General features: G+C 40.0%; 1 protein-coding gene across 2 annotated transcripts; it reads right to left on the reverse strand.

The window, feature by feature from the left end:
- Positions 1-10534: 10534 nt before the first annotated feature.
- Positions 10535-16478, reverse strand: LOC131222956 (casein kinase 1-like protein HD16). Of its 2 annotated transcripts, none has more exons than XM_058218216.1 (16): positions 15771-16478; positions 14331-14468; positions 14167-14240; positions 13935-14004; positions 13772-13827; positions 13588-13659; positions 13339-13433; positions 13180-13246; positions 12906-13035; positions 12604-12822; positions 12337-12467; positions 12081-12255; positions 11815-11905; positions 11572-11729; positions 11283-11471; positions 10535-11192 (listed from the first exon to the last, which is right to left on the reverse strand). In XM_058218216.1, the coding sequence occupies exons 1-16, from the start codon at positions 16155-16157 to the stop codon at positions 11133-11135; spliced, it is 2112 nt and encodes a 703-aa protein (XP_058074199.1). In that variant the 5' UTR covers positions 16158-16478; the 3' UTR covers positions 10535-11132. The 2 variants fall into 2 exon arrangements, with proteins under 2 accessions (XP_058074199.1, XP_058074198.1); XM_058218215.1 differs by having other exon boundaries at positions 12337-12479; positions 15771-16477.
- Between the last annotated feature and the right edge of the window lie 2849 nt (positions 16479-19327).

The following is a 19327-nucleotide window of genomic DNA, read 5'->3' on the forward strand; positions in this document are numbered from 1 at the left end:
AACAAAGTCCTTAATAAAAAGGTACACCGTCCAAAATCAACTTTCTAAGAGTAGCTACTCGCTCTTTGCTTTGTTCTCTTCCTCTACTTTCGAGGAAAACAAAAAAAAAAAAAAAAAAAAAAAAGGATATTCGACTCGCAATTATCTGTTGTCTTCGAGATAAGATCCCTACAGCTGGGGAGGATGATCTCTAATTTGAAACAGAGAAAAAAGGAAAGAACCATCGACCTTAAAGACTCCTATAGACGCCCGACCACTTATTGTCCCCCTTGCACATACAAGTAGAAGACATGCAATACCCTGTGGAACCAGTCTAAACGAGGATAGTCCTGTTGTAGTTTTTGAAGATTCTCCCAAGTGGCGTCTTCTGAAGGTAAGTTGACCAATTGAAACAAAACCTCTGTAACAGCTTTACTGCAGCATTTGACCATTTGGTAATCAAGTATAGACCGACTTGTGGCTCAATCACTCCATCATTTGACACCAGCACCAGTACCTGTTCTGCCATGAAATGTAGTCCCCACTTTTTTAGGGCAGAGACATGAAAGGCAAGGTGAAGTTTGGACTTTGGTAGTAGACCCAATTTGTATGCAACAGGCCCAATGCACTATATTACCCTAAACGGCCCGGAAAATCGGGTAGCTAACTTCAGATTGGCAGGTACAGCTAAGGATGATAAGTCGATACAGTTGTAATTGTTGCAATATGCTTGTCATATTGCACCTTCTTTTGAGCTTGGGTTGCATAAAGAGTTTCCTTTCAAGCATTGAACCCGGTCCAAAGCCCTCAAATCCGGCTCAAGAGTGTCAATATAGGCAGAGCCAATACCAGGGTCATGGCCATAGCCCTCTTAAAGCTCAAAGAACACTGATTCCACTTCAAGTCCCCTATGAAACTCATCTTTATGCAACAAGGCAGTAAGAGTGCAAGCTTGTCCATAGCTATGGACAAACTTTCTGTAACAAGTATAGCTGGCCAAACCTAGACATCCCCATAGCCCCTTGGGTGAGATCGATGCGGGCCAGTTTATCATGTTTTCAAATTTCCTGGGGTCTGCGGCTACTTCTGCCTTGGAAATAATGTGGTTGAGAGATACTCTTCTTGGGTTCTCTCATGGTAACACTAGTGTCTTTTGTAAGATGTTGAAGGTGTTCCACCTATGAGTGTCTGTAGAACAATATGTCATCACAAAACACCCATATGAACCATTACAAATACAGACTAAACACATCGTTCATCAAACTTTGGAAGGTTGATGGTGTGTTGGCGAGTCCAAAAGGCATGACTAAGTACCCATTGTGTCCGCCTCACTTCAAAATGCCAAATTTGGGATATCTGTTCCATTTACCGAAATTTGATGGCAGCTTGAACGAAGATCGAAGCTAGAAAAATAGCAAGATCCATGTAACTCATCTAGCAGTATATCATTCCCTGGAAGTGGAAACACTATCTCCGCATGCCATCCTTTTCTTATCAGTAACAATGACGATGAATATAGGCTAACATGGGCAGATCATCCTAATGTTTAGCATCTCTTGCATGGTGTGTTTAATTCTTGTCTTTCTGCATGTGGAGGTATCTGTAGGGCCTGACATTAGTTGGTTGCACCCATGGCTTGGTGAAAATTTTGTGGTCATGTGATCGCTTTGGCAGAAACCTTTTTGGTTCCAAAACACATTAGGAACTGGGTTAGTATAGCATATTTCAGAAGGTTTGTCTTGAATTTTGCTGGTTTCCTCAATCCACTTGCATTGTGTGAGCATACCATGTGGGAGGCCATGAAGGAGCTTCTCCGCGCGTTTAGGCTAGCTAGCATTGCTTCACCACGAATTTGGCCTTTGATATAGTAAGAGCAATCATCTGTGGTGAAGTGAAGCCCGAGGACGCCAAGATTCGTCCGAGTCTCAACCATTGGATGCCAAGATTAGTCTGAGTCTCAACCACTGGATGCCAGGAACCAAAGAGGATCTCTTTAGCAGAAGCAAATACAATTCGGCAGAGAATTTAAACCATTGGTTCTGGACCTCTAGCCTACACAGAACTCACTACATACGAGCTTTCTACCATCCAATACCCCTGCCCTGAAACTTGTGCTAGACAATATCTGAAATCCCATTTCATGTGCGCTGCATCCATTGAAGAAATTGTGGGTGTTTCCAAAATCGATCAAAATAGACACCTTTTGCTGTTTGATTTTCCCAAAGACCCTCGTTGTTTGAGGGTGGTGTCATATGCCCAATAATGCAAGGATTGAGATTCCAGGCATCATCTTGACTAACAACCTCCTTGGCTTGACTATTCGATCCGCCATCCAGTAAAAAATGTTGTTGCTTTCTGCACGTGTGCCCAGGGTGTCCCATGTCGATTACGTATTGGCCGAACGGTAACGGTGGGGTACGTTACGCGATATGGGAGCGTAACGGGCGAATGCCCCGATTTTGCTACCGTAACAGCCGTTACAGGCGAAATGGTTGTTACCGACCCATAATGGCTGTTACGGGCCTTAAAAAATAGGGAAAAAAAATACTTACCTTTTTTTCTTTCTTTTCTTCTTCTTCTTGGGAAGCTGCAGCGGCTGCGGCTACGGTGGCCTGCTGCTCTCTCTCTCTCTCTCTCTCTCTCTCTCTCTCTCTCTCTCTCTCTCTCTCTCTCTCTCCTTTCCCTCTTTTTTCTTTTTGGTTTCCCTCTCTCCCTTCTTTTTTTTTTCGGAGGTGTACCGCGCACCAGCTGGAGGTACGTGTCATGCTAAGACGAGCGCTGACAGTCCTCGAGCTCCGAGTTATACGAACAGTTAAAGGAGATGAAAGTTACGTGGGCTCCACAGTGATGTATTTATTATATCTACACCGTTCATCTATTTTCAAAGATCATTTTAGAGCACCACCAAAAAAAAAGAATTATATCCAAAGATCATCTGGACCACATCAAAAATAGTAGCGGAGATAATGATTTTCACCGTTAAACAATTCGTAGGGCCCACCATAACGTTTATTTTCCATCCAATCTGTTCAAGCCTTAAGACGAGCTCGTCAAATGAATGGACGATTTAGATATAACACATGTCAACTTGATCTAAAACTTTTGTAGCCCCCTATAAATTTTTAATGGTGAACTTTTAATTATTGTTGTTTCTTATGGTGTAGTCCACCTGAGCTTTGGATGTGCCTCATTTTTGGGCTCATGCCCTAAAATTATTTGGCAAAATGGATGGACGGTCTGGATATGACACATTCATCACGAGTGGGGCCCAAAAAAATTTGACACGTGTGCTACACTTCACCATCTGAGTCCCGCCTAATTCGGGCCCTTAAAAAATTGTACATGAGACATATATTGACTTAAAATTTACCAATTAAATTATGGATTGCAATTGCTAACTCACAATGCCAAAATCAAATTGTTTGAATAGTTTTAATTGTTAATTTGTGGACTTTTATTTTTTAAAATAGGGCCTTTTGATTTTTTTTCATGATTAACTATCCAATAAATGTCCACCAATTCATAAGTGGGATAATGGCAATAAATTGCATGAATTTGATGCTAATTTGAGGCATAGATTGGTCTTCCAAGTCAGTCCCAAATTGGCAACGCCATCTACCTGAATTTAATTTCATTTTTTTAAAGAACTATTGGAAGAAATGATATCAAATTGTCAAGTATATAAATTAGATATTTAGAAAATTAAATATATGAATTTTGTAGTCAAATTCAGGTTACCTGGTTCAAAAATAAATCAGACAATCCGATACAACTTCTGACCAAAGAGTTGACCGTTACACCACCATAAACATGTTCCAATTTATAAATGAATGCATAATTGGAATGCTTAGAATATTCCGAATTTAATCCATATTTTTTCATATTTTTTTGGCCAAAAAAAAATAAATTTGCACCGTTACGGGCCGTTACGCTCCCGTATCACCGCTACACCCCCGTATTTGTATCGGTTTCGGAGGGCACCATTACGCCAACCAATACCGATACGGGATACCGGTGTGCCCCAGTGCAAATTTTCTTGTCACAATTATAACACGAGCCTTTATCTCTATGCTTCCGCATTATACCTGTATTAATCACTTAATCAGTAGCATTCCGATTTTAGTGGTTGGTGGTCCCAAATTAGAGGTGCTTGAGTGCTTTCATCTTTCGAAGCTTCAGTAACTTTACATCCTGCATTCTCGCTAAGCGGCAGACAACAAAATTGGATGGAAATTTTGGATATCCATACCCATCTCATCTTTCAAAACCCAAATAAAGCACTCCACTAATGCCTTTTCCATCCAACCTTCAACCTGTTAGCAAGTCGTTCAAATTGAGTTTGGTATTCACGCATCAACCCTGTCTCACGTAGCTTGGATAACATGGCATCAAAATTTCCATTTTTCTTCATAATCCACTGGCCCAAAACGAACAATAAATCTTTAAAGAGATCGGCTCAAGTCATTTGCTGCTACTGCATCTTATCATACAATTGAAACTACTAAATGACGCCAAAAATACTTTCTGCTCTTCCAAAGCCTATTGAAATCTGAAAAATTGTTCCGCTCAGTAGATTGACCCTTTTGGATCTTCTTCTTCTTTTTCTTCTTTTGAAGAATTGACAAGTTCATTATTGAATAGCACAACGCTCATATTTACATAGAATCCTTAAAGAAAGAAATCCACCAAACTACATTAATTTTTGCCCCTTTTATATACATCTCCCTCTAATTTGCTTGTCTTGAAAACACCATGTGTTCCTCTCTCCATGTGCCCTGTATTGCCACAATCAACATTAGCTTCCGCCACTAGATCTCTTTTTTTCTTCGGTTATTGTTGGGCCATGCTAAAAGGATGCATGTGATCGAGCCCAACATCACCCAAGGTGACCAGAAAAAATGTATGAATCTATCCTACAATTTCGAGGCAAAAGGGCAATGGGTGAACAACTGATCTACCGTCTCAGCTACTTTCATACGCAACACACAACAATTTGCGATGATCATTGCCCTCTTCTAATGATCATCGATTGTTATATTCTTTTTTTTAATGGTTTTTAACATCATCAATTGTCAGATTCCTAGCCACCAACCATATAAACACTACCAATTTGGGAGGGGGACCGCAAGACCAAACGAACAATAGTCTCCCGCTCTCCTCATTCGAATTAGGCTCACCGAGTGAATCATAAAAGGAACGAACTGAAAAATCTCTTGATTCCTGCAATGCCCAAACTTTCACTCCCGAATGTTATTTGAGATGATGAAGCCACTCTGAGATCCTCGAGAACTCCTCTGCCTCTTATCCCACAGATTCCTACAACATGGTGGGGTCTACACAACGAAGTCATCTCAAAAGGATATGCATCTGTCTATGGTCACCTCCAGGTCCTCAGCGACTCTAGCTATTAGCGAAAATTCCATACTAAGTGTAATCTCCCCTAACCAAATCGGATTCTTCTCCCATCTACCTATGTAAATCAGATGTCGACCTTGAACTTATCCATCATCAATGGGACTCCTTTCCACACCCCTAACACCCTAACACCTTATAGAGGGATCAATGGCAATCCTTTCATCAAGGATCTATGCGTGTGATTACATCACCAAATTTGATGAATACATGAAATGTTATAATATAGAGGACCCATTGATAACCCTTTCCCATTTTAGGATGGGCATCTAACCCAAGCTTCAACGTGAGCTCATTCCTCGTGACATCAGCACTCTAAAGCATGCTTATCAAGTGGTGCAAAAACTTGAGCGGTATCTGAAACTGCAATTCGTGAGGCGATTTGACATCAGCACTCTAGAGCATGCTTATCAAGTGGTGCAAGAACTTAAGCAGTATCTGAAACTGCAATTCGTGAGGCAATTTGAATCTTGTGAATCCAATGTCAGGGCCTCTCCCCACGGAGCTAAGCCTAAATTTTGGGAGTCAATCCAAAGCCCCTATTGATACTCAATCCAACAATAGGGATGTAAATGACAAATGTCTAGCTAGTACCAGTTTGAGGGGAGGTTAGCATATGTGATTTTACAATTGCCAAGGATATGGTCATTTCGCATACTAGTGCCCTACGAAAGAGAGAGATAAGGCCCTTGTAATTGGCGAGTTTGAGGATAATATGAATGATCAGGGCGATTGTGAAGAAGAAGAATAACAACCAAAAATCGGTGCTAGTGATGAAGTTGAAGGAGTTAAGACCTTGCCACTTGCAGTTGTTAGATGTGCCTTAGCCTAAGTTAAATAGAGCAATGATTGGCGCATGAATTCAATTTTCTACACTTACATTAAGTGTGACGATAAAAATTGCAAAGTGATAATTGATGGTGGTAGTTATTGCACCAACATGGTCTCCGCTAGCATTGTAAATCGTTTGGGCTTGAAAACAGTTCCTCACCCTCAGCCATATCGAGTTTCAAAGGTTGATGCGTCCTCGATATCGGTTTCTCAGCAATGTCTTATCCCCATTCAGTTTACTTCCTATAAAGACATGTTGTGGTGTGATGTTTTGCCTATGGATGTAGGCCACATCATTTTGGACATACCTTAGTTGTACGATTGTGATGTGACACTATTTGACTGCTCGAATATGTGCTCATTTATGTATGAAGGCAAGAGGATAAAGTTAAATCCTCTTCCGCCCAAGAGCACCCCGAATAAGAAAGATGATATTAAGAAGGGTGATCATAAAGATGTGAGAAAATCATAGCCTAAGTCTATCCACATAATAAACACCAAAGAGTTTGAAAGGGAGACTAAAGCTTATTCGATGGTGTATGCCCTCGTGGCAAGAGAGGTGTGAGCCGAGGTTAGTGTAGAGTTGTCACCAGAAGTGATTCATGTGTTGGAAGAGTTTAGAAATGTTTTCCCTAAGGACCTACCGGATGAGCTTTTACCCATGAGAGACATACAACATGTCATTGATCTTATTCCTAGGTCAACTCTACCAAACCTTCCTTACTACCGAATGAACCCCACAAAGCACACGGAGTTGAAGAGGCAAGTTGATGAGCTTCTAAGAAAAATGTTCATTAAGAAAAGTTTGAGTCCATGTATCGTGCCAACCCTCCTCACGCCTAAGAAAGACGACACTTGGTGAATGTGCATGGACAGTCATATCCATAGACCTTCAAAGTCCACAGATGCATCCGCATGGCATGTCCATGTTTTGCATAATGAGATTAGAAAACAAATTAATATGAGTAACAAAAAGTACAAGATATTTTCTAACTCTTGTCGTAGGTTTAAAGAATTTCAAGTAGGTGACTATGTGATGGTTCGTATAAGGCCAGAACGGTTTCCGCAATGAGTCTTTAGGAAATTACAAGCCCGTAGTGCCGATCATTATGAGATATTGAAAAATTGAGCTCTAATGCATATGTTGTAGAACTTCCACCAAATATGGGTATTAGCTCTACATTCAATGTGGAATATCTTGTCCTTCAAGGGCCCAACAACTTCACCCTATAGCCCTCGTTCCAACCCTTAGATTGACCTAGATAGTCTCGACCTGTCCCATGAACCTGGCCGATTCTTCTTCCCAGCCTTTGCCTTCTCTACCATCCATACCCAATAAAAGAGAAAAGATTGATGATAATTTGGATGAGCGGGTGGTTTCCACCAAACACGGAGGTTTTCAGAATTATCTCATTAAGTGGAAGAACATGGTAGAATCAAAATGTACATGGATCACATAGGCAAAGCTTCAGATATTACACTTGGACCTCGAGCATTACCGCAACTCTATTTCGCCAAAGGCGAATTCTTCTCAACCAAGGGGAGTTAATGAGGGCATTTGAGCACCAATCAGAGTATACCGGAGGAGATGGAGAACTCCCATTTCTTTATGGCTAAGTGATACATATATAGGGCCCCATGGGCGCAATTCGAGTGCCTAACCCGTTGAAGACTCCACATGCATGATTATGCATCTTTGAAGGCCCCACACTGGAAAGATGCATGTGGGCTACCTAGTTGGACCATTCCGATCGTTGGATCATTGTCATTGGACATCTTGATCGTGGGCCATGAAATAGTTTAGTTTATTTAATTGTTTATATGTTTGTTATTTTTGTTTAGCTTATATTTTTATTGAGTTTAGGTAGTTAAAAACAAAATTTATTTTATTGAGCATCTTTATGTGAAACTTTTTTATCCGAGAGCATCTTTTTGTAAAAAGTATTTTCTAATACTGTAAAGGCTTGGACATCCACAGCCTAGACCATTATTAAATATATGAAAGGAAAAAAAAAATAAAAAATCTCCTTTCTCTTTGCTTTAAGATGAAGCAAATCTCCTATGATTGGAGTGAATTGGTGCAATATCGTAGAGTGAATCCAAGTTATCCTTCTTTCTTATTCTCGTAAACAAACAGGTATTTCTCTTTCTTTCTAGTTCTCTCTTTTTTCTTTTCTTTCTTTTTTTGAGAAGTGCTTTCTAGTTCTCTTTTCTTCTTTATCCAACACCCCCCCCCCCCAAAAAAAAAAAAAATCAATCCAACCCTAGTTCCTTAAACACTAACCCTAACCCCCTAAAACCGTAATTTCCCCAAAAACCCCTAATTTTGCAACAGAAAAAAAAATAAAAATAAAAAAACCCTAAATCCCACAACCCTAGTTCTTAAACCATTTAACAAACTAAGAGATTCCCTTTAGAATTAGATCAATTCCTATGCTAGATGGAAGTCCTACCTTCCATAGGTCCTATCTAACCATGTTTTATAAGATCTAACTGATGGGTTGTGATTTAGTCTTGAATTTGAGCATAATTAAATACTTGAACTCATTAAGCTTGTGATTGATCTCATTGCATCATTCTAGGCTAGGTCATCCGTCTAGCATCACCGTTCGTCTTAGAAACACTAAAACTAATAGTCAGAACTTGAAAAAATTATTAAAACAAATATACAAGTCAGCTTTGCTCCACTCATTGGGCCTATTTTCAGGAGGAAAGAGCATTCAGTAGAGAACCATGCAAATACATTCAGATTTCAGACAAAACACAACATGCTGAAAACAGCTAGCAGATAGCAGATTTCAAGTAAAATTGGGCAAAGGGCAAGGACAACCAAATTTGGAATGTGAATACCTAAAGAAAATAAGCAGATACTTGCCATTTTTCTGAAGTTGCATGCTGTTGGTAGTGGGGTCACGTGACCCACGACCTGAGACTTTGGGCCCGCTTTTGATGAATCAAATGGAATCCAAATGAAGAGACTTTGGTCTTGCTTGAAAGCTTGCCAAAGAATCTTTCCAACAAACCTAAGGTCACTCAAATCTGATATGCAACGATGGAGATACCAAATGTGATTAGAACTGGAGCCCTGAGAAAAAGAAAAAAAACAAAACCAGAATTATCAATATTACGAACTAGAGAAGTTTAACACTCAACACAAAAAACACACAATTCCCCCCTAATGAATTTAGGGGCATGATAAGTTTCAGCACTGAGAAATAGATTGTCATTAACTTTTTTATTTGCTGCTCCCAAAATTATCACATGCCAACATCTTCAGCTCCTAATATATCCAATCCTTGCACAGGAACCATCGACTTTCTTGTGATCTTCCCTCTCTAAGGGTGACTAGTCAAACTGCACCTCAATGTGATACACTACAAAAAGAACAAAAAATCCACCAGATCTGCACCCTCAAAAAGATATTTAAGCTGAAAATCAATCAACTTGCTTCCAGGAATGTGCGTAGCAGCTTCCCAACTCGGCGTATAGAAGTTAAAAAGCATATCAATGATGTAACTGTTCCATGCCATCATCATAACTCAGCCCTTCTCCCTGCAATTTTAGGTCAGCTATTAAATGGCAGATTAACAAAAGCTTATGATCAACTCCCACCAGACATCAATGTTCCTCTTTTATCTGGGCTATGGAACAGGCCATGGTAGAAGCTACAAAAACAATAATCCAAATGATATATTGAAAATGAAACCACTTTGTCTTTTTCTTGTATCACATTCCTTCACTAAGCCACAAGGCAGCATTTGTTACAGCCGTATGATGCTGGAGCAACCTCCATCCTCTATGCATCCATCATCATAAACTCACTTGGATCTTCACATCAGTATACTGAGGGTAACAGAAGTCACTTTGTTGAGTAAATCATACAGAACAATGCAATTATGGTTGTTAATTATATGTACCTCAATGTGGAAACACATCAGATTCAAAGTTGGTTTGTACTTGTTAATGTAAATTATGAATATCCCACAATTCAGAATTTCAGATCCATTATGGTCCATGCCCACACCTGTTCGAAAGCACAAACTATGGCAGAGACTATCAAGATGCTATCATCCTACCAGCCTTCAAATCAACAAGGACTCCCATGAGTGCTTGATAGAACAAAGCAAAACCTAGAGAGGTCATACATCCTACAGCAATGCATTAATTGAAGAGAACACTTAAGCCAGGCCACCATCAACATAGCAAATCCAATCAATTAATTCACATGGCTTGCATTGCCTACCTGTTCGATTGTCCCGAGAGAAGCAAACAAACACACCCAAATGCACGAAAATAAACGTAGACAATCAGATTCAGCAAACATATGATAAAACGTATAATAGTTGAACCGGATAACAGTGAACTGCATAAAAATAGGAAACTTTTGCTTATATTTGTCAGACTTGCATCAGATACAAGAGTAGATGATGAACCCCAAGAAATCTGGTGCAAATCTGAAGGATATAGACAACAGGGTGTTAGAAAGGTTGCCTCCAATGCTTTGTGTCATATTGCATGTCTATGCCAAAAAAAAAAGCATCGGAAACAAGGTACAGTGCATGCCTTCAATCTAGTAATCATTTATTCAACACTATACAAACTTCACAATAAGTAAGGATGCTCAACATTGCTCCAGGCATTGATAGATCATTGATACTATTGCAAGAGCATCTCCACACACTCGACAGTGGCAATGCACACTGCGTTTCTGATAGGCGAGATGGGTAACAATTGAATAAAACTTGCACATCAAAATTTCTCTAGCCCACATTCCATAACGAGCAGTTTGGCTTTGCAAAATGCGAGGTTGACCTCACAACCAAGGCAGCAAGATGATAAGAACTGGCTACTACGCGAGTGAGCAAAATCTCCATCGATGTCAGCAAAACCCCCAAAAGAAATTGGGAGGCTTATGAAACCGTCCGGCCATAGCAAACAGATGCAATATAAAGATTTTTGGCCCATTTTTCCTGCAAACACCCAGGGAAGTACTCTTAGATGCCACAGCAACATTAAGAAATCCAGTAGAAAGAATGTAGAAAGGCACAAAAAGAATTCACCTTCACATGTGTGCTTGGAAAAGCAGAGGTCCGAAGCGTCTCTTGTGTTTCATCAGCAGGCCTTCGTCTTGGTACACTCAGAACAAAGGCAGCCTGGTCCCATGTTGCAGCAGTAGCAGTTATGCGGTAGCCACTATCCCACCTCCGATGAATACCTTCACTAGGGTATAGAAAGTCTAGTTCAACTACCTGCAAAATGAACATGAAAAGATCTTTTAATATGATTGTTTCAGCATTCCACTTAATGCAGTGTACGCATAAGATTTATTTACAGAAGGCAAGTAGAAACCTGATCTGAAAATCCTGCATTACGGGACATGACAACTCCCCATCTACTTCCGGCAGTGGCCATGGAGGTGACATAAAAGCCCTCCCTCCATTTTTTGTTTATCCACTTGAATGGAAACGAATCACTAACCTTGTAGGACTGCTGAGCATATTGTGTACCTAGATTCATGAGTCCAATGCGAGTCAAGAGAAATCCACAACTGATTGCTAATATTCAAATTAATCACAGATACGTGAAATTAACCTTTAGACATAACTACTAATGAACTCCCATTGTTTGCTCCTGCTATTGCACTAATATAGTAATTTTTCTCCCACTGCTCCAGTATCCATTCCTTCATACAGAACCAGAAAATAAGTCTATCTCAGAACTTATGATGCTATGGAAAAAAAAAAAAAACAACAAAGAATACTTGATTTTGAAATGAATATGTTGGCACCAGCTGTACGGTACAAGCACAATACAGTGAGTTCATAAACTTTAAATGAAAGGGAATCCAAAGTACTCACTTTGTGAAGAAAATGGGGTGCAAGTTCATAAACTTGATTAGTAAAACCAGTGCCTGCATCCATTATAAGAGCCCACAGATTTGTACATGAAGCCACACTGCTGATAAATAGCCCATCAGCATTTCCTTTTTCAATGTGCTGCGCCAGCCTCCCATCTGCAACGTTATAGTGATACCTAAAACACAAAGAGGAACATGAAATTTCTTCTTAATGTGGTGATCCAGATACAATAGTATGTAACATGTGAGGCACATACCTTTGCTTCATAGGCCGGCGGGCATTGTACACACTGATCCATTGAGTTGCAGGCATTCCCATCCTAACCTTCTTCTTTGGTTGCTCATCATCCTCTTCCTCCATTGTCAATCGGGCTCTCTTATGACCGACCTGGTAAATAAGCTTTACAGCATGTAATTGCAAATTAGATGAATTCTAAAATATTTGAGAAATGCTCTACCAAGACTAACCTACTTCCAAAAAATCAAAATAAAAAATGAGGAGAAACTGGAAAACGTAAAGATACCTTCTGAGCACCATCTGTGTTAATGGGTCTGATATCTGGATTTGGTCCCACTATCCCATCAAAGAGAGAAATGTACTTTGCGTAGTTAGGTTCTTCATCGAATTTCAAGTTTACAACATATTCAACAAATTGTCTAAATGGCTGGGGGCAGAAGCAACAAAGAGTCTCTGGAGATGTAGCCATTTTCTTTTTACAGACAAGGAAACCTTTGTTCTCTCCCTATGAGCAGCAGAACAGACATGTGAGAAGACTAGATGCATGTCAGCAACATGGAACTCTAATATAGATTTGAATGGCCCTACCTGGTATCCTTGCCAAGGCAAGCGACCACGAAGAAGAAAAACGAGGGTGTAAGCAAGAGATTCCAAATCGTCTCTTCTACTTCCAGTTCTTCCCAGGTGGGCATGAACGCTAGCATAACGCACAGTTCCCCTGCAAAATCAAAGGAGAGTGTTAATGAGATGAAGTTCACTGACTCTGAGAGAAGAATGAACGCTTCATGAAAGCAATACAATCAACTTTCAAGCAAAGTACAAAAAATCACATAGAAAACGATATTGTAAATAATTTACGAACCTAAAAACATCAGGCCGTTGGTCATACTCAACATGCTGGCCACTTGAATTGTCTCGCCATTTAGTTGCTGATATGTGGTGAATGAAATAATGAGCCTTGTTCCATAATATATTGGCAAAGAGACATGAAACTTTCCACAATCAGAGGAATGGAACTTACCTAATCCAAGATCAACAAGGAAGAGTTTTTTCTCTTCGGAAGTGCCTGGGGGACCAAGCAAAAAGTTCTCTGGTTTGACATCCCCATGCACATATCTGTCACAAGTTGCCACATTCATGCAAAATTGCAATTAAGAGTTCCATTAATAACAGATCATATCATAAGATATCGGAGAACCATGAAATTCACATGGATCAATAGTGCAACAAAAAATAGAAGAAATTCATAATGCAAAGATATAATCCCCACCCTCTAGAATGCATCTTTTCCAATATTGAGATTGCTTCGATAGCAATGCAAGCAACCATTTCAATGGACATTCTGCACACGAAATACATGAACCAAAAAACCACACATCAAGCAGTCAATTTAATAAGCAAAGGTGGCATAGAAAACAACAGTTCCAATTACCAAATTTTAACAAATAACTTACGTGTGAGAGTTATTATTCCAAACATCCCATAAGCTCGGCCCCAGCATGTCCATAACCTGCGTATGTGGTGTGGTTTCTCATATACAGCAATCCAAAACCAAACCTTAAACACTGCCACCCATCAAAGTTACTATATTTACAAGAAATTTTATTTTTTTTTTACCATGACATAATAGTCCCCTTGCCGGCCTTTGAAGTGGACCCGAGGCACACCATGACTACCTCCAAGAATGCTGTGCAAATAAAAGCCTATGTCAGTGGCAACTTGCAAACCAATGTCCCAGATTGTTAGCCAACCACAACAGACGAATCAAGGAATATGAATCACTTTTTTTTTACGGCAGGGAATATGAATAATGACAACATCATCTAACAATAAGAAAAGAGCTACGTACTTGTAGACTTGCCACTCATAAGGGGGGCCATAATTGCATCCTTTACTACTTCTATGTTCGAATTTTAGAGCCACCTAAAAGCACAAATGATGCGGCGTCCATTAATAAGGAAATACAACTACACAGCCGTTACCAACAATAAAACATTTAAGAATTTTTCAAACCTCTATAGCACCAGGGCCAGTAGTCCTATCTATGCCACCAGGGGCAGCAGAAATTCGGCGCCCCACATACACCTGTCCAAAACCACCTTTCCCAAGCTTCCTTTCAATTCTGTACATTGGCGAACCACCAACCTGGACCTGTAGCAAAGAAACCAACCAATCGAGTGCATATTCCAAATAAACGACCGCAGATGCAACAGGAAAGTAGAGAGAACCACCCAAAAAAGATCTCATTGGTGGAACCAATTGCTACTTTCCTGATAAGGAGAAAATATAATATAAAAAACAAAAGAAGCAACCATTAAGTATCAAGAAGAGAGGATAAGTGCAGCAGCCATATTTGCAAAGAGCATCCATAGTGGCAGGATCAAATGCAAAGGTCATAACTCATACGAGATATCACAGCAAAAAACAAATCTATAATATTTGGTCCCCTTCAAAAAAAAAAAATGTCAAATCCTAGGTTGTGAGGCAAGAACTATGCTTCCAATTCATCCTTAGTAAAATTGAATGCAACTAGAAAAGAGCTTAAGCTCAATCGAAATAGTAGTTCTTTAGAAGAAAAGATAAATAGAAAATGTGGTGTCCAAATGCACCAATATCATTTCCATACCATAAATCTTATCCAGCTGTTGTTTGCAGATTTGCACAGCAGCATCCGACTTTACAGGGACCATTGGTTTGCATTTCCCTCTCTTTTCACATTTAAGATTTTGGCCAATGAGTTCTGGCAACTGATTTTACAAGGTTCTGATGATTGGAAAATAGGACTTTGCAAGGAAAGATACCAATAAAAATGTTTCTGTCGATTTGTTTGATTGTCCATTATCATAGTCATAAAATTGATGGGAGAAGTTACATCATTTCATTTCTTCAGGCTTCAAGTTTAGTCATGTAAGGTTACAATAACATAGTCATCGTCATGGAATTTAACCTGCTTCACTCAAAAGAGAGCTTTGCATATAATCAATATCATATTCTGACCTAAATAAGTATCGTTCTAATAAAACATAAAAACCACAACAGGAATCTCAACATATCCTGTTTCTCCCTCATTCGACCAAACTGAACATATTACATATACCAGAAGAGTTTCATCACAAAAAGCTTGATTAGTTCCAGAAGAAAAATGTGTATAACACACCATTCATGTACTCCAACGTGCACCTAAATGTCGTGCATTCATCAAACCAACAGAAATCAAAAGGGGTTCTGCACAAGGAAATATCATTCCAGAATAATCATTTGTACCTTGAAAAGAAAGTCATAATAATACCCAAATGCCATTCATTTTCTCCAAGATACACCAAAATAAACAGATGTACAAAGGCATACCATCAACATGATAAAAACACATACCTCCTGATGACGATGACAGCAATAACAAAAAAGAAAAACCATTTGAACGAGAACAAAAAGAAATTAAAAAAAAAAACTAACCTTTTCAGGGAGTGGGGCAGTGCTCCCCTCGTCTTCCGCAGCCGGAACTTTCTCGGCGCTCCTCGCTCCGCTATCAAAGTCCTCCATCTTCTTCTCACCAACGCCTTCCTTGGCCTCCCCAACCAAATCCAGTCCTCCGAAATCGCCTCCGCCTTCCAAAAATCTAGCTTCCTCCTTCGCCTCGAAAGATCTCGTCGGACCACCAAAATCCCTCGCGATGTTGTTATTCACATCAACTGCCGCCGCTGCCGTTGCCGGCTCCTGATCCTGCCTGTTCTTCACGCTCCGCCTGCGCCGTGTCCTCGCCGTCAATCTCTCGCCTCCGATTGGAATCGGCTGCTGCTGCTGCACACGGCCCCTGCGCACTCCGCTACGCAGTTCCCGCATCCTCCTTCATCCATCAAATCTCATGCCGATAAAAAAAAAACCCCTAGATTCCGACTGAAACCCAAGATTGCAGATGGCAGAGATAAATTGGAACCGATTGAAGGGAGAATCGAAGAAAATTGATCAAATGAGAGAAAATACGCGAGAAATAACAGCTTTTTTTCGATCGATTATCGCCGGGAATCGAATGAGAAAGAGAGGATGATATGATATTAGGGTTTCGGAAACAGATTTTCAGGAAAAATAAAGAAAGAAAGAAAAAGAAAAATAAAGAGAAAGGGAGGGTTTCGAGTATGTGCCAGAGGGAAATAAAAGCAAGAAAACATCAAGGGCAGGAGTATTTATCTTGGTAGGGGTATATCGGGAAAGAGTAACTCTACAATGTTCGATCGAGCACAATGGCTTTCTTGCTCGGCCATTAACCTATAAGCTGACGCTACGTTTCTGCCATCTGCACCGTTCATCGGATTGACCGTATCGTCCTTGTGTGCGCCTAGGAATATCCTGTATGTTGCAAAAGCATTAGCCACGCGATTCGTGAATTTCTGAACGTGGACTGCTGGTGAAACTCCCGTCTGCAATCTTACCATTCCACGGTTGTGATTTCTACGATGGAGAGTTGGGTGTGTGGCCCACGCATGATAAGGCATGCCACGCGAACGATCGGAACGTTTACGCATTGATAGATTGCCCGGACGCGGATTAGATACTAACCCGCCAGGACATTAGCTAGAGATGGACTGTCCTATCAAGGGCTGGCCCCACCTTGCTATATGTGTTTTATCCAATCCGTCCAGCCATTTTAATGAGGGAAAAAAAAAAAACGAAAAAAAGCATGTCAGAGACTCGAGTGATCCATATCATTGAAAACCATGGGGATTAAATATAGGAAGATGAAAACATATATACTTTTATTTATTAGGCTAGATGACAAGTAAACGTTACTGTGAGCCTTAGGAAGGACTGAATGGTAGAAGTCATTGTGATACTGCTTTATGTCCAGTGGCCCACTCGAGCCTTAGATCCGCCTCATATTTACTCGTGGTTAAAATGAACCGCATCTTGGATAAAATACAAGTGCGCCCACATAGCCCCTGATGGACCGTCCGTCTCTAGTTACCAGGTGGGCAGTACCAATACGTGTACGACCCGGATTCGGTTGGAAGCGGATTGACTGGTGTACCTCACACCAGTTATATGGCTGCTGTATTGGTATTAGCAAGTTACGTGACTCTAATCATGAGGTATGTATTATATCCAAATTATCCATTCACTTGGTGAGCTCACAATAGAGCTTGAGACGAAAAATAAGGCAGATCTAACTATCAAGTGGACCACACTGCAAAAAAGCATTAGGGATTGAATGTCCACCGTTGAAACCCTTTTTAGGGTCTTAAAAGTTTTGGATAAATATAAAACTTTTTTTCCTTCTTCATTCAGGTCCTTGTGGCCTAATGAATAGATTGTATGGAAAATAAATGTTATAATCAGTCCTATGAATTGTTTAAAAAATGATTATCTTTGGTGCTATTTATGGTGTGGTCAACGTGATCTTTGGATATGATTTATTTTTTGAATGATAATATAAAATGATCTCTTAAAATGGATGAAACGGAAGCAGATTAGTTGGTGTGAGCCTCACACCAAATATAGATACATGGATGTTGTAGGTACGTATGGTGTGAAGACGAGCATTGAGCGCTCCTTGAGCTCCGAGTTGTACGAACAGCTCAAAGGAAATCAAAGTTATTGTATTTATCATATCTATACCGTTCATTTATTTTTGGAGATTACTTTAGAGCATTATCCAAAAATTAAATCATATCCGAAGATCACGTCGACCGCACCACAAATAGCAACAAAGATAATGATTTTCAGCCTTAAACAATTCATAGGGCCCACCACAACGTTTATTTTCCATCCAATCTGTTCATAGGGTCAAAAAGACCTGAACGAAAAGGAAACAAAAAAAAATCATATTGATCCAAAACTTCTGTGACCCCAAAAGGGGTTTCAATGGTAGACATTCAATCCCCCACTGCCTTTTGCAGTGTGGTCTACTTGAATGTTAAATCTGTCTTAATTTTCATCTCAAGCCTTAAGACGAGCTCGCCAAATGGATGAACAGTTTGGATATAACACATACCTCATGATCATAACCACAAAACTTGCTAACATCAATACAGGAGCTATATAGCTGGTGTGAGGTACACCAGCCAGTTTGCAAGATATTTAATCTGTACATCTATTTTGCCTGTTAAAAAAAAAAAAAAAACTAAAAAGATTCAGATCTAAAACTAAGTGTACCATACAAGAGAAAACAGTGAGGATTGAACGTCCACCGTTGAAGCACTCGTGGGGCCATGGAAGTTTTGGGTCTGAACATAGACACGAGGCTTTAACGGTGGCTATTTTTCTACCCATTTTTTGCTATAACATGGCTCACTTGAGTTCTGAATCTGGCTATTATTTTTTGGGGCTATCAGCTAAACATTATCTCGGAAAGCAGATGGACGAGGTGGATATCAAACAAGCATAAAGTTGGGCTCACCTAGCTTCCATCACAGGAAGCTCTTCAAAAGGCTGTCAGGCAATTGGTGTCCAAATTACCTTGCATTTTTGCTCGGCCGAACATCGTGTATGATCCCCATCGGGAAATTGTGGAGGGGTAGTTTTTTATGCTCTGGCAGCGTATAACGCTTGATATTCAGGCACCGAGACCTTGTATTCATGGGAGTACACTCACCTAAGACAAACCGACTAAATTATGGAACACACCGTCATGAAGTTACAGAACAAAATACAGATAGTTTGAATAATTCCATCCTCTGATTCCTGGACACTTGTTTGTTAAAATAGGACGGTTGGATACTTTCACTTTTAGCCATTCAATCGGTGTCCACCAATTCAATAGTTAGATGATCAGATATTTTTAATTTTGGTTCATGGTACATCTTACTGAGACCATAATTTGAAACCACGTTCGCAATTTTAAGTAATTCATGTGTGCCTGAGTATCATTCGTCACATTCTACCGGAGTATCAAAGTTTTTCTCATTATGGAATACTGATTCAAGACGCACCATGTTTTCAAGCGCCAAGGACAAACATAGCAAACGTGCTAATGAGGCATGCTTTGCAGGATCGCGGACGTTCATGTGGTGGTCCCA

This window comes from Magnolia sinica, chromosome 13 (assembly GCF_029962835.1).
Source record: "Magnolia sinica isolate HGM2019 chromosome 13, MsV1, whole genome shotgun sequence".
NCBI classification, from domain to species: domain Eukaryota; kingdom Viridiplantae; phylum Streptophyta; class Magnoliopsida; order Magnoliales; family Magnoliaceae; genus Magnolia; species Magnolia sinica.

Excerpts from the sequence above, each read along its gene's own strand:
- LOC131222956 (XM_058218215.1), bottom strand. The coding sequence starts at position 16,157 with ATGCGGGAACTGCGTAGCGGAGTGCGCAGGGGCCGTGTGCAGCAGCAG. Across the intron at positions 13,660-13,771 it reads TGGAATAATAACTCTCACAC|AATGTCCATTGAAATGGTTG; the intron begins GTAAGTTATTTG and ends TTTCGTGTGCAG. Across the intron at positions 11,906-12,080 it reads CACCCCATTTTCTTCACAAA|GAATGGATACTGGAGCAGTG; the intron begins GTGAGTACTTTG and ends TTCTGTATGAAG.